At 38.7% G+C, this 16005-nt stretch overlaps 1 protein-coding gene across 1 annotated transcript; it reads left to right on the top strand.

The window, feature by feature from the left end:
- Positions 849–15937, top strand: RRH (retinal pigment epithelium-derived rhodopsin homolog). The gene is made up of 7 exons (XM_021396462.1): positions 849–2421; positions 7499–7689; positions 9350–9449; positions 10143–10296; positions 10663–10831; positions 13346–13524; positions 14404–15937. Exons 1-7 carry the CDS (start codon positions 2316–2318, stop codon positions 14507–14509), a joined length of 1005 nt encoding a protein of 334 aa, XP_021252137.1. The 5' UTR covers positions 849–2315; the 3' UTR covers positions 14510–15937.

Below are 16005 nucleotides of genomic sequence, written 5' to 3'. Positions count from 1 at the left end.
TCTAGAGGGAAAAAAAAAGTACTTTTAGAGATGTGCTTAGATTACCTAGGTTGTAGGAGCTGGGGGTGTTTAGCTTGATGAAGAAAAGGCTCTGGGGAGATCTCATTGCGGCATTCCTGAACTTGAAGGGAGCTCACAAGCAGAAGGGGGAGCAACTTTTTCATGGTCTGATAGTCATAGGACAAGGCGGAATGTCTTTAAATTAAAAGAGGGGAGATTTAGCTTAGATATTAGGAATAAGTTCTTTACTCAGAGGGTGGTGAGGTGCTGGTACTGCTGCCCAGAGAGGCTTTGGCTTCCCCATCCCTATAGGCGTTCAGGACCAGATTGGATGGGGCCCTGGGCAGCCTGAGCTGGTGGAGAGCAGCCTTACCCATGGTAGGGGTTGGAACTGGGTGAACTGTAAGGTCCCTTCCAACCTAAGCCATTCTATGATTTAGTTATTCTGCCTTTAATTTTAACTTTTCTTACTTCTCAATTCCTGTTCCTACAAAATCAGCCAAATTTAAGAGAAGAGGAAACAGAAACAATGTGATGCTATGTAGGATGAACTACGTGTTAGAAACTTGCATTTTAACCAGTAAGTACCTATAAAATCTGCATGTCTCATTAACTGTGTTGCTGTAAGTCTGAAATCTTATCTGAACAAGAACAGAACCATGTAAAAGGTTGGTCCCCCTCCTGCTTGTGAGTTGCCTTCAAGCACTGGAAGACTGCAGTGAGGTCTCTCTGGAGCCTTCTTCAAGTTGAACAAGCCCAGCTCCCTCAGCCTTTCTTCATAGGAGAAGTGTTCCTGCCCTCTGATCATCTTTGTGACTCTCCTCTGGACCTGATCCAGCAGCTCTGCATCCTTCCTGTACTGCAGGCCCTAGGCTTGGACGCAGTACTCCAGATGGAGCCTCATGAGAGCAGAGATGCTGTGTTTTTTGAGGCAGTAAGCATTGCAAGCTCTGACTTCTATGGAAGTTGCATGATTGGAGATGCTTTTGAAAATTTTGCCAAGGTTTCAGGAGGGGAAAGTGAAGATACCAAATTATCATTATGCTTTTATCTTTTAAGATGGAGTGATTAAATACTAGGGAAGTAGATTCATTACTGAACGGATCATTTTCCCTTTCAAATCCCTCCCACCATGTTCTTGCCTAATCCTCTTCTGACAGGGGAAATACCGCGTTAATGCAAGTGCCCTGGGAGCTAAGAGTGAGTGTAGTTCTGTGCTATTAAAATGTTTGCTGGTAGTATTGTGACACATGATCTGTAGGCATGATGACTAATTGTTACGACTGCATAAGTTTCCTGCTAAAATTCTCTCACCTTTAGATTGAAATGGATGAAAGATGGAGGATGCCTATTTTAAAAAGCTGAGGTTTGATGGGGAAAGCGGTGGTAAGGGTCCTTGATGGCTTGGATTGATACTGCATATAAGCTCTTTGGGCAAGGGTTTGTTGCAGCTCATATTTACACAGGATTTTGTAACAGGGCTTTGTGATCTCTCTCTCTAGTGTGCTGCTACCTCACTGAAGAGACGAAAGCTGTCTCACCTCTGGAAAATGCTTAATAATTTTCTGCTTAAGAAAATTTGTCCAAGCCTATCTGTGTGAGTCTAAGAGAAGGAGGGTGTTTAGACTTTACGTCATGTTCAACACTCATTTTCTTCAGACCAGGCCATTTTAGAAATGTGTTGATTGGATTTTCTGGAAGTCAAGTTTCACTTCAGAAAATACTGGATTAAGTTCTTGTGTTTGCCATCAGTTTGAGTGTTTCAATTAAACTAAGAATCTTGAAGAGGAGAAGGAGATATTTAAGGATTTGAGGGGGTGGATACAGTAAAGGTATATTAATGAAACTGACATTTGTGTTTGTGCTGTGGTTGTGTTCTCTGTGATGATTGGAAGTAATTTCAAACCAGGCTGAAGTCCAACTAACAGGAGTCAATTTTGTCCTGAGGTTTCTCAACTGTTGAGCAAGAGATTTGAAGTAAAAAACTTTGGAGGCATGTGACTGTTAATCTCTTTAGCAGTAAGAATAAAGTTTAAGCATCCTGTTGGAAATGTACTTGATTCTGTGTTGCTCTTTGTTTTAATTAACAAGCTTTTCTCCTGCATAGATTGGGGGTATAAACTTCTTTGCACTTTGTCCAATTAGATCATGCTTAGAAGCTGTCAGCGGTGATGGTGAGGCAACCCTCCCCTGCCTCTTTTTCGATTGTTCAGTCAGTCTGTTGGATAATGAAAGAATTTGCCTGACGGGGTTTGGTAGCGTTTCGTCCCCTAGATGAATTACTGCAAGATATAGACGACTCTTGTGCATCCAAAATGCATTGGAATGATTCAGCCAATTCCTCAGAAGGTGACGCTGAAGCTCATTCTGCCTTTACACAGACTGAGCACAACATAGTTGCAGCTTACTTAATAACAGCAGGTATGGGCGTTGTCAAATTGCTGCATAACTTTTTAAAATAGAACTGTAGATTTGAATGCTTATTTTGTACAGTAACGGCAATGTATTTCATTCTGACTTGCAAGCGCCCAGCGGCTTTTCTCTGTAGTTTACTGACAAGTCAACAATCAGACTGAAGTGTGCAGAAAGCTACACGTTCTCTGCTGTATATTTGAAGGCAGCATTATGTGTTTAAAAAATACATTTTGTTGATATGTAATTATAGAAGAGAGTAAGAATTAATTTCCGCCAGCTTGCAAAGGAGATAAAAATAGGACATAGCTGTCACATCTTGCATTTTTCTGTGATGTGCTTGAAGCTATCTTGAGATTTCTCTTGGGGCACATGTTCATAGTAATATATGTGTAGTCTGAGCATGTGAGCGGGTGTCTGATAGGGGGATGTAAGGGGAAGGGTTGGAATGTGACCGAGAGGGAGGGAGCTGATCATTTATCAGAGAAGAGCAGGCTCCTCTTGCAGATGTATTTTTCACTTATGACACATGTTAGAAAAAGCATGCTGGAAGGCTTGACATCATGTGTTTTCTATGACTGCAGCAGCCCTTGGCTTGACATCAATGATAAGGGGTTTTGTTGTTGTTTTTTTTTTTTTCCTTGTAATTTCGCGTTATTATAGCTACAAGTTTTGCAGAAATGTTGCTCTGAAGTATTGACCACTGTAGCAGTGAAATAACATCTTGGCCAAATACTGAAACCTACTGTGTTTAGAAACATGCTTTCTATATTTTTGTTATGGAAAATAAGATCAAGTTATAAATACATTATTCCTAAACTATACCATATGTTTTCTATGTTAAAATTAGCTTTTCAAATACTTCAAAATATTAGTTTACTTAGAGATATATGAAATAGTCATTTTATTTAGCATATGCGTTTGAAGTGGGAAGTATCAAATCAGTGATATAGAGGATATTTTGCATCAACGTGAATGTAAAGGCACTGGTTAACTTCAGTTTTTCAAGTAGATAGTTAGAATAGCTGCACAGACACGTGAGCCTGTCAAGCAGCTGTAGGGCTGGATGATGGTGAAGTACTGGAAGACCAAATAAACTCTGCAGTTTGCATTGTTTGCAGGTAACTGTATCTATTAGGTGCTGCAGATATGTGCAGTGCTTTGTTATATTTTAATTCAGATTGTTTACACTGTATGTAACCAGCTGGTATTTTCAGATAGTTTGGCCACCTGTTGTTAAGGATCAAGGCAATCATGTATTATCCAGAATCAACTCAGCTTCTTCCCGGAATGGGAGAATCTAGTAAGTCTGTCAGCTGTATGTTGGGCTTTTTTCCTTAGTAATGTTTTTGACAGTAAGTTCTATAGCATGTTTCAAACTATGATTGTTTACTTTGCAAGTGCTTTACCTCGACAAATCTCACATTGTGGAAAATTTAGGTTGTGTTAATAAGCAGATATCTAAGAAATGCAATGAATGTCAGATACAGTGTTCAACATGCTGCTCCTTTTTACAAGACTTGACCACTTTCTTCCTTCATAAGTAATTACTTTTCTGAGGAAGAAGGCATTGTTAACTATTGCAGTCTACAGTGGTTCAACATATTAATTTCAGTGATGACAATGGGGACACTCAGACTGCAGGAAGAAGCTTTATGGTTGTCATTCACTTTGTAATGGTGAAGTACTCTGGTATAATTTTAAATTGCTGACTGAAAAAGTAAATTCCATGTAATACATGGATCGAACCTTCTCCTTCATTATTTTTGATGCCATTGCTCGTGTGTCCTGATTTTCTCTGTTAGGGCTTGTATTTGCATTCCATCTGCATTTAGTTTTTGTTATTTCCCTGGGAAGAGGAAAAATAATAAATGTTTCTGTTCTTGACCATCTCATATAAGAGATTTTTATCCTCATATTGGTAAAATCACAATATGTAATGAAAAATTTGTGGGAATAATTGTCTAACTCTAAGCTATTTCACACGCCAAGTGACAATATCCATGTGCTTTTTCTGAATCAGATGAGTTTGTCCTAGCTGATAATATCAGATTAATAAAAGTTTTTGGCTCAGTCTGCACTCTCTACCCTCTAAGAATTGGGCTTTGGGTAACTGCTTCCCGGGGAAACTTCATTTTTCTGTTTGACTTACTCTCACAAAGAGAGAATTTGTACACTTTTATTGAGTCTGCATGTCTTTTCCTGCTTTGTTCACAAGATAATCCATCTTCTTTTACTGCATGTTACTTCCCAGAACTTTTTTTGGTCTCTATTATTAATTTTAGTACTTCTGAAATCTTTGATCAAAATAGGTTTGGCACTTCCGATGCTTTCTTCCTTGCTTTTTAAATTAAGTTTGGGCACTAAATGTGTGTCTAGCAAGATCCTTCCTTCACCCTGAAGGTAGGACTTCACAGTTCTGTTGTATTTCTGATTTAATTCCAGGTAGTGTAAAATCATAGAATCACCAAGGTAGGAAAAGACCTCCAAGACCATCCAGTCCAAGCACTCACCAACCACCAATACCACATCCCTCACTACAACATCTAAATGTTTCTTGAACACCTTCAGGGACTGTGACTCATCACCTCCCTGGGCAGCCTGTTCCAGCACCTGACCATTTTTTCAGAGAATACATTTTTCCTTATATCCAACCTGAAATCTTTTAAAGCATGCCTCATAAGAAGCCTGTACAGTTTAGAAACTTGTGACTCTGGCATTCTTCCTCTGTCAATATACTGCCTACCAGTGGGTCTGAGTAGGCTGGCATGGAGGATGCTTCTTGTTGCTCACTTCACGTCTGATCTCCAGCTTCCTGCTTCTGTACGTTTTAGGGGCTCATAGCATCACAGCGTTGTTCCTAAAATGCATGAAATATGCTGGGTGAGTGGCTGTACATTTCCAACATCATCTTTAATGTTATTTTTACGTACTACACTGTACCTGAGAAAAGATGTGCCTGGAGTTTTAAAAAGAGAGTGGAAAAGAGAAATAACTGAGAATTAATGAAGTCTTTTCTGCAGACCTTATTTCACTCCTGAGGGCAAAACTTAGATTTCACTATGCTGGATTGCTTGCTGCTCAGTTTCCACTGAGCCTAATTGTCTGTGCTTGTTTGTGTCTGCTGGGCTCTGTGGCCATGGTAATAAGGATGTGAAGTTAACATCCTTTGTAGAGCCAGATGCTATTATTTCAGACTTTCTTGCTCTGTATTCAGCACAACACCTATTCACTAGAGCTCTTTACAGAATTATCCCTGCAGCACTGCAATGATGCAAAGTACAGTGTTCTGGTTCATATGTGAAATGTTTTAACAGAAAAAACTGAAGATTTCCAAGGGGCATTTCCATGGATATTGCATTGTTTGACTTTTACCAACACAGCATTCCACTATGTGCTTGTAATCAAGGTGCCCAAGTTATAAAAATGTCTGTAAATTTAGCATTTGGTTCAGTGGTATTGTCTCAGCTGTATGAGACAAGGGAATTCACGAGCAACTTACAAATTCCTGTTACTACTTACAGGGTTGGTTTATGCTTTTATTTTTTATTTTTTAAATTTTTAATGACTGTGTTTTCTTGAACATGTTGCAATTCTCCATTTTGCTGATAAAGGGCTGTAAGCCTTTCTCAGGTGAGGTGCGAACTGGTTTTTTAACTTGAATTACTGTAATTAATAGTGGGTTAGTAGAAGTCTAGATGATGGTAGTTTGCTCTGAGTATTTCTGAGTCTGAAGAGAATAAAATAAAAAAAACCCTATTTTTTGGGATTGCTATGTAAACTCATTCCAAGAGCCACGCAGTAGGCTCAGGAGACAGCAAGAGAAATGAAGGATGTAGAGGCCTTAATGTAGGTACCAGGATCAGACAAAGCTTGCTGATGCACGGGGTCTTAAGGATCTGTGTCCTCCACTCTCCTGGAGAGCATTGTGGGGCCCCAAGCAAATTCTGGAGTCATTGGACACGAAGACAGGAGAGTGTGCATGATAGCTTTAGTACTATATTTCCCTATTACAATTCTTTGTCTACTCACCATTTCTCATGTTGCCTCATAGTCTTCAGGCAGAGTCTGAACAACTTTGGTGCTGCCTCTGTTGAATACGTTTCTGAAGAATTTAAGTGTAAAAGCACTTGTCACATTGGGGATTTGGGGAAGCCTGCGTTAAAGTTTCTGGGGCATAGGAAGATTGGGCTCTAGAGTCCTATTTCTGCAAAAAAGCAGACAAAAATCCTGTGCCAGAAGGAAAGAAACAGGGTAGAAGACATGCCCTCCCCAAAAGGTCCACAATTACTCAGATTCTTGAGGCAGGAGTAAATTCAGCACACAGCTGGACTTCTTGATACTGACTGGAGCTTGTCAGATGAATAAAACAGTTTTGGTGCAGGCCCAGCATCTCACCAGGGTGAGCTGCAAGGATCATCCAGGCTGCTTAGCAAGGCTTAGGAAATATATGGTTTGCAGCAATGCGAGCCAACAATGATGTTTGCAAAGAATTCAGGGCTCATGAGTAGAGAAGAGATTTGTATCTGGCTGGAATGGAGGTAGCAATGACAAAGCCTAGTGACTCATTTTCTATATATATATATATTTTTTTTTTTTTTTGCCTGGGAATATTACTTTTACTTGAACATACAGTGGAAGCTTTCCTTGAGAAATGAAGAACTCAGGTGGTGGTAGAGACCTTCTGCTAGGTCAAGTGAATCATCATGAAAGCCCTGCTTTTCTGCCAGTCACCAGCCTACGTTCTTTTTGGCCATGGAAGACAGCACTGTACTCTGTGGCTGAAGTGTCTAAATTGCAATCCTCAATGCTTTTGGATGTCTGCTCTGCCAATTGCCATTGTATAGGAAGTCCTAGGTTTGACAAAACACCCTGCTTTGGACCCTTACTACATCCAAGTAAGATGAATCTAATTACAAAAGCTATTTTTTCTCTTTTTCAGGTGTTTACTCTTTGCAAAATCTTGCTTGACTGAAAATAATTCTTGTTTAGGACTTAAATGTTATAATAGACTGTGTTTTCTTTTGCATGTGTGTTACCATCTAATCTACATGTTTTGTAAAGTTTTTCTTCTCTGTTTCCACAGGAGTGATAAGCATTTTCAGTAACATTGTTGTGTTAGGCATCTTTGTTAAGTACAAAGAGCTTCGGACAGCAACCAATGCAATTATTATCAACTTGGCATTCACTGACATTGGTGTTAGCGGCATTGGCTACCCCATGTCTGCTGCTTCAGACCTGCATGGAAGCTGGAAGTTTGGATATACTGGATGCCAGGTATTGCAATTTAGGCAGGGAGAATGTTTTGAACACCTAAGTGCAAGAAGTGCAAGATGAGAACTAAGTAGTAGCTCTAATTGATATTTTTTATCATAAGAGAGAAGATGGAAATGCAAAACTTGACTCTAGACGTGGAGCTGATGTTCTGTAAAGGCCTCAATTTCTGGATGTAGGTTCTGTTTTTGAATCCTGTTCCAAACTTATAATTATAAGTCTGAAAATATTGAAATGTGACCTTAAATTTATCAACCAGAAATTTTATATTAGCTTTAAGAAGCAAAGCCTTAGGGAAGGATGAAGAAAGTTATAGCAGTAGCACGTGCTTGTTTGATGACTCATTTGGTGGTAAACAGACTTTGCATGTGACTGCTGTTTTGGTGATGAGCTTGACAGACCTTAATGAGTTTTTCCTGACAAATACATCTTCCTTAGGATATAACAAAGGATAGCCTCACAGACCTTCCCTTTGGATATTGAAGGGCGCTATCAAAGATTTGGCTTAGTTTTAATAGCTACCTATTTTTAAAAGTAGAGACTGACTGACAAACTGTACTTCTGTAGCACAGAGAAAGTGCCCTTTGCTCACTGTGTTCTGTGATTTAAGTCAACTTTTAAACAGACTGCTAGGCATAGTGCTCAGGAAAATGAACAGTTATGTGAAAGTTTGTGCCAAAAATGTGACTCAAGAAAAATGTTAGCAACACCATATACTTTGGTCCTGTATATAGTGGGTATTTATAATCTGGCATCACTTGCCTGAGTACACAATTATTTCAAATTCAGAAATTCTTGTTGTTCTTTGACAGCTTGCCTTATTTCTGATATCTTTGCATCTAGATTGACTTATAGTAGGTTGAATTTGATGTGAAATCTCACTACCAGTGGTTTGGGAGTTTCTGAGATCGCTTCAAACATGACTCATGTCAACCCAAACCAAATAAATCCTGTCAACTGAGACAGCTGAATGTCATGTGGCTCTGTTGTAGCTGTGGGTGGCATGTGGTCTGGCATAGGGCTCTGAATTTTGGGGGTGCTAATGATAGCACAACCCTCCTAGTCATCCTTCCCACTCAGGCTGCCCATGGGATGACTGTGCAAGTGCTTTTGGAGTGTGCTGGACTGCAGCATGTGTACAGTTCAATCACCATGCATTATCAGACCTGACACGAAGTAAAAATGGGGACCAATGGGGAAAATTTGTGTACCGTATCAGTGAAATAATATACAGCAGAGGGAAGAGTGACAGTTCAGGACCTCAGATTTCCTAAAGCCTTACATGATTCTAATCTTTTAATGATGAATCAAATGCTCTTTGGGACTCTTTAATGTATATTGAAAACATGAATTGAAAAGCCCCTTGAACTCTTTGCCTCTGAATCTCAAATTTACCTATTGAAGTATGTTGTACTAGACTGTCTTCCTTAGGAATTCTGGTGTGCAAATTGGCAGATTGCTTTTGAAATGTTTCATTTTAAATGAACCATCACCAAATTGCCTGCACTGAATTAGTTCATGCAGTACCTTGCTTACAGAAGAGAACGGTGACTGAGTGTAATGTATCATAGTGCCTTAGATATGCATTATGCAAACTTTTGCTTATACTTTTTAAAGATTTCTCAGAAAGGCTATGTTATTTCTTCATTTCTTATAATTTCAGATCTATGCTGCCTTAAATATATTTTTTGGGATGGCGAGTATTGGTTTGCTCACTGTTGTTGCAGTTGACCGTTACCTGACAATCTGCAGGCCTGACATAGGTACTGTCTGTTTAGTCAAACTTCCTTCGCTGTTAGGCTTCTATGAACTAGGTGTCAAATTGTATTGTTTTCCTGTGAATGACTCATAATTAAAGAGCTGGGTATGATTAAAAAATGGAGTATGATACTGCAGTACATGGTGAGCAATGCAGTTTGCATGGACAGTACAGCTTGAGAATTTCAGATGTAGGCTGTTAACTGGTTAATAAGTTGTCTTTCTTGGCAGTTTCCAGTCATTAGAGGGCCGCATCCTTACCCTGAAGCTTACAGAAAGCTTTAGCTGTGAGAGGTTTTGACCTCTGTCAAGTCTGCATTTGCTTCTAGCATTAAGTCAGTACTGTACTGAATATTTTTCGCTCCTCTTCATAACAGCTGTATTGGAACGGTCAATTCCTCTTTGTTCTTTCTTTCTATGTTGCATAGTAGGTCTTTCGGCTTGGCATTATGGTCAGATCTTGTCTGTATGCTGTGAGTTGGAGTGAATGATGGAATTAAGTGGCTTTTGAGTCTGGAAAGCTTAGATGCATTTCAGTGATAGGAAGCATGTATGCTACAGTGTTCGGGAGTGTGGTTCCCTGTGAGGATTATTATTGTTAACACTGTGCAGGTTTGCTCTCACCTACTTGTGGTTCAAATTCAGCACTGGGAAGAAAAAGATGACAACAATTTGTGATTATATGTGCTTTGTCACAGGAAGAAGGATGACTACCCGTAACTATGCCGCTCTAATCCTAGCTGCGTGGATCAATGCAGTCTTTTGGGCATCCATGCCTACTGTAGGCTGGGCTGGTTATGCTCCGGATCCAACTGGAGCAACTTGCACAGTCAATTGGAGGAAAAATGATGTGTAAGACTTCACTTCACCTTTTATTTTAAATTTGCTCTCTTGTTGAAGGTTTAGACTGTTTTTTTTACCACTGTATGACAATAAATTAATGGTGAAATATGAAGCCTAATTTATGAAGATAATTATAATAAAAAAGGAAATAATCTAGACCAAGTATAGAAAAAAGGTAGAAAATGAACAATGCTTGAAAACTACAGGACTGTTCATAAAAAAACCTGTAGCTGTTAATAAAAAGTAAAGATTTTTTTTCTAATTCTCTAAAAGTTTATTTCAAATTTTGTAATCAAATCAAAATACCAAATTCTTCAGTAACTCCTCGTGGATGGATATTTAAGTTACTGTGTTTTTGTTTTTCTGTCTTATCAGGTCCTTTGTTTCCTACACAATGAGTGTAATTGCTGTTAATTTTGTTGTACCCTTGACAGTCATGTTTTACTGTTATTACAATGTTTCCCGGACAATGAAACAGTACACCAGCAGTAACTGCCTGGAGAGCATCAACATGGATTGGTCTGACCAAGTAGATGTAACAAAGGTATGGTAAATGAGGGTATGTTTCATTTTAAGTGTGCTCTTTCCTGTTAGTTTTGGGAACAGGAACAGTGCAGCCTTTTAAGCATTTCCATTTCCTACATTCCCCTTTTCTCCTTCTTTCTTACAAAATATTAACTGAAATTTAGCCTTGGTGAAACCTCTTGGCTTGACTAACACCACTAGATTCTTTATTCTTTCCAGATGAACAACTGTTTTGAAGTCTGGGAACCATGTGAGTTTTCCTTGTCTCTGCCCTCTGTCATTGTATAGAAACATACCGCAGCGATGTCCTAGGAGGTTTGTCTAAGATTCTTTCACTCTTTGTGTCTGCAGAGTCCTCATGTGCTCTGCCAGGTTCACAGGTGTAACTGGTCAGAAATAGACTGGTCAGCTCTGCTTTGCACTCATGGCCTGTAAATGAAAGTGCATTTCCAAGCTCGCAAACTGTGTGCTGCTTCTGATCCCTTGGTTTTTTTTTTTCTGTCTACAGAGCTTATCTCTTTCTTAGGTAAACAATAGCAAATGTGAATTACCGCATAGAATGATACATCCGGCCTGAAAAGTTAACATTCTTTTCTCATATAAGAGTCCTTGAGAAAGCTTTAAGTGCACTGGGTCCTTTGATTTTGGGTGAAGATATGGTTTATGATTGGGCAGGAGAAGAAAACATACAGAAATTAGGAGTAGGCTGAAAAGAATGCACCTTTCCTTTTGAATTAGTTATCAGTGCAAACTTAACATTCCTTGGAAAATGTTCTCGTTGCTAAATTATGAAAAAAACCCAACCCTTGATTATGAACGTCTTACATTTCTGAATAACTCAGAATGCTTTAAACTGAGGATTCAGTTGTAGATCCAGACTCAAATTTGTGAAGATGCGTTTTTCATGTTTCACAATTGATTATGAGTTGTATTTAAAAAAAAAAATAATGAAGCCTTGTATTTAAGTATAATCCTTCTTTTATGTAAGAATCACTGTTCTGAGGTTATTATCTTATAGACATTGTGTTAGTATTGAAATAGAAACCTTCTGTGGATGGGGTACAGCTTCCTTTTTAGCTGTACTCCAAAACAGCTCAGGCAGAATTATCGATTATTTTCTGTTTCTCATTTTGGCTCTCACTGAAGGACAGAGTATGGGCACAGGTGAACAACACTAGGGATCCTTACACGAGAGAGAGCATACAAAGAGCCCTGCAGTTTCATTTAGTTTGGGGGGTGGTTTGTTTTGCCTCCCTCATTAATTTGAGGCTTCCATTCTGATTTCTATTACTGATCCGCGTCCTTGGCAAAAGCCAGAAAAGTTGGTCCTAGTTGATTCCACTCCTGCCCTCCCACTATTCTCATGTTGTTGCTGTTCAGGTCTAGTGGTGGTTTGATGTGTCCTGGTGTCTGAACCCCAGTGTCCCCACAATGCTATCTGTGAGAGGTGGGCAGAGAAGACAGTTAACTGCTCAGATCATCTTCTGTATAATGCTTGAATGTGACAACACTCCTGGGTTTCTTAAGTACAAGGACAGAGCCTGTGTGTCATAGAACACTTACTTTATTTAACCAGACCTTAGTTAAACCTTATGAAATATATTTATTGGGTTGGTTGCTTGGCTTAGATATTTTATCTATTTTTTTATTATGCAAGACATTTGTGTGAATGTGAAACATCAAAAACATCAATTTCTAGAAAAATTTAGTCTGCAAGATGCTGTTTCCTTGCTCTTTCTGTTCATATGTACTGTTTGTAATAACATCCCAGAGTGGCCTATTTTTGTTGGATTCCTTCTACTCTTTTCAGAGTAGCAAAAATAAATTGCATTCTGAGCTCTTTTTGTTGATGTGTATCTCAAGTCTATTTTGAAAGGAAGCCTGTCATTCTGACAGAGCATTTTATCTTAAGGAATCATTTTATTGTATTTTCTCTAGCAGGGTTAGAAAGTAGATTACAGGTTGTTTACACCTGGGCACAGGAGAAGTAGCTAGGAAGTGTTTAAATTAAGGTGATTTGTACAAAATTTAGTATTTTCTTCAACGTAGATGATGTTGACTACCGGACCATTTTTCAGTGTGGCATTATATTTTCATATAGCCATCCTCTGGTGGATGTTGGAGATGTATGTGATAATAAAAACAGTAATACAGCTACTTTAATGTGTGTTTTGGGGAAGAAGGTTTGCTGATACACAGTGCATTTTCAGCACTGAAGTGGTGGCCATAATTCCCATGAGAAGCCTTCTATGGCCCTTTAAATTTTTGATGGTTGAATTTAAAATAATGTTTAGTGCAAATCACAAAGGAAAACTATAACAAAACAACAGCATGCCAAAATACAGCGTGATGTCTTATTAAATTCCAAAAATGAGTTTTTGCTATAAGATGTCAAGAATTATCAGATGTTTTCATTTATGTGTCATTATCTAGTTCTGGATAGCTCTTATTATCACACAGATGTATGTGCTATTGGAGTTAGGTTGTGAGGTCATAATCTTCAGGCTATGTGTGTGTTCCTCTTGTTTTACAGATGTCTGTTGTGATGATTATAATGTTCCTGGTGGCATGGTCTCCCTATTCCATTGTGTGCTTATGGTCTTCTTTTGGAGACCCAAAGAAAATTTCTCCTGCAATGGCCATCATAGCTCCTTTATTTGCAAAATCCTCCACATTCTATAATCCCTGCATTTATGTCATTGCAAACAAAAAGTAAGTGTTCTTAATTTGGTACTGATCTACATAAAGATCACCTGTAGAATTTGACAAGCTGATTGGTGAAGAGATCAGAGAGTAAGCCACTCTGGATTTACCAAAGATAACCTTTCGGATAGCAAAATCTAAAAGAAATTGCTTTGATCAACATCAGAATATATTAAATTGATACAGACTTCTGAAAGCACATTAGTGAAGATTGTGTAAGTTCATTTTGAGAATCCTTTTGTGGTTTCTCAGAGAGACTTATTGTGGAAAATGAGTTCATCGGTGGCAGACTAGTTGTTTTAATGACTGTGGCCAAAATGTCTTACACATCAACTTAGTGAAGAGTAACTTTGGAATTCCTTGCTTGGCTTGAGATGTGTCACATTGCAATTGATTAGGAGGGACTTGCGCTTTCCATTAAAGTAAGTTAAACCTATTCTTCTATACTGAGGAAGCATGTAAAATGCTCCAACCAAGCCATTGCCTCTGAATGGGATCTGGATTTTGCAACAGGAATCCTTCCTTGCTTTACTACCAAGCTACAAAGAGGCTGTGATCTCTGTGTGGCTTGTCTGGTCTGATCCTGCTGAGACCATGGAAGTCCATCACCTTTTCACCTCATTCTCCAAATTTTGCTTTACCCAGTCTTTCAATAAGCGAAAGCTACTGTGACCATTATTGTGGAAGAAACACTTGATTGAGTTATTCTTGTACATGGAAATGGAAAAGATTCAGGTCCTCTTGAATTCCAGATATGCAATTTTTTACTAAGTAAGTTTTACTAAAATTGAGAACAGTTGTAATGCTTAAAAGAGCTTAATCAGTTTGTGTTTGTATTTGGTTCTCCAGCTAGTGACCTTTCTGCTTTCCTTTTCTTGTCCTTTGCAGGTTTCGGAGGGCAATCCTGGCAATGGTGCGATGTCAGACAAGACAAGAAATAACTATAAACAATGCCTTACCCATGAGTGTTTCTCAAAGTGCACTGACATCTTAAAACTAATTTCATTCTTCTGCATAGATTGTGTGGGAAGGTGTCAAATCTGGGTTACAGTTAATTTTTTGGAACAATAATCTGCCTCATCCAGTCAGCTGTTTTCTGTTAATCACTACAATATTTTTAGATAAGTTAAAAAGAAAAAAAGAGCAAAACAAAGCACTGTGACTTTAGTTTTCAAGAATGAGGCTTATTGGCTTGATATTTCTGGCACAAACAAAAAAAGGCCATTGAAGTGTTCCATGTGACTTGCAGGTTTGGACAAGGTGACACTGGGGCAGGGAGAGACTGAAGGAGGAAGTGCTTAGGTTCAGTAACATAGATCTAGCACCTTTAATTCCTCTTACAAATGACTCTCAACTTTGCTTGAAAGTTTCCAGACCCAAATCGCTCTGGATTCTCCTTATATGTGTATATATATATATATATCTATATCACGTGTCTGTACTGACATTTGTTGCAGTTTAGCTTCTGTGAATATGGTAAGGTTATCAGAATATCTAGCCAAACCCCATAGAACTTATCAGCTTTTAGGATTCTGAAAGAGTTTCATAATACTTCTTGTATTTTTGAAGTTTTGACTCTCCGAATCAGATGAATTTGTGGGATGGACAGCTTTTGTTTTAGTGGTGGTACATTTCTAGTGTTCGTCCCTTGCACAGCAGATCCTGATAGTGGGACAAAATGCTCCCTGAAGGTTGACGCTCAGGCAGCACATAAAACAATAAAGATGATTTCTCATTATTTCTAAGTCAATCTCATGAACGTCCATTGTGTAATTTTTGAAAAAGAACATCGGCAATGGCAGAAATGGATTTATTTGGGCTGGAGGGGGTGGCTGCGTATGGAGCTGATGATGGATGGTAGTACACATTCTTGGTGATTCTCAGATTTCGAGAATAAATATATTTTTTGATTGCCAATCCAAAGTCTTAGTGATCCTTCAGACATGCCTCAGCCACTGTGACTTTGTACAGCTACAGTTATTCCATTTCTTGGGTTCTTTTTTCTCCTGGGATCTCTGGTGCTGGTCTGTCAGAGTACCACTTTATGCGATACAGTCATTTGGGAAAGCTAAATGTTATGTTTATTAATTTGTGTGAAATGTGTGATGTAATTTGAGGTCCCCCAAAATAGTGGGAAAGAAACTTTTTAGAAAGTACATTTTAAGTCTGACCATGTGAGACTTAAAAGGATTTTGAGTACAATTTGCACCAACAGATGGTTCATTTCTATCATTTTATTTTGACATTATTGTGCATGTGTACATCTAAAGGGTGGCTTTGCAGTGTGGAGCTGTTATTCAAAATTTGTGTGTTATTGGTAAAAACCTGTCTTCTTGGGATTCTTTTGAATGTTCTAGAGTCTAGGCTTCCTATTAATTTGTATTTTTCAGTAATAAAGTAAACGCCATACAATATCCTCTTGCTGTACTCGCTTTCTTCCCAGAACCTTGGAACAGTTCATGGGCAGTAACTCATGCACTGCCCCTTAGA

The sequence above is a fragment of the Numida meleagris genome, chromosome 4 (genome assembly GCF_002078875.1).
Source record: "Numida meleagris isolate 19003 breed g44 Domestic line chromosome 4, NumMel1.0, whole genome shotgun sequence".
In the NCBI taxonomy this organism is placed as follows: domain Eukaryota; kingdom Metazoa; phylum Chordata; class Aves; order Galliformes; family Numididae; genus Numida; species Numida meleagris.
The sequence above is the reverse complement of the archived record's forward strand: the minus strand, read 5'-3'. Positions and strand labels throughout refer to the sequence as shown.

Coding starts and splice junctions, on each gene's coding strand:
- RRH (XM_021396462.1), top strand. CDS start 2,316: ATGCATTGGAATGATTCAGCCAATTCCTCAGAAGGTGACGCTGAAGCT. Junction 10,297..10,662: donor AATTGGAGGAAAAATGATGT/GTAAGACTTCAC, acceptor CTGTCTTATCAG/GTCCTTTGTTTCCTACACAA. Junction 10,832..13,345: donor ACCAAGTAGATGTAACAAAG/GTATGGTAAATG, acceptor CTTGTTTTACAG/ATGTCTGTTGTGATGATTAT.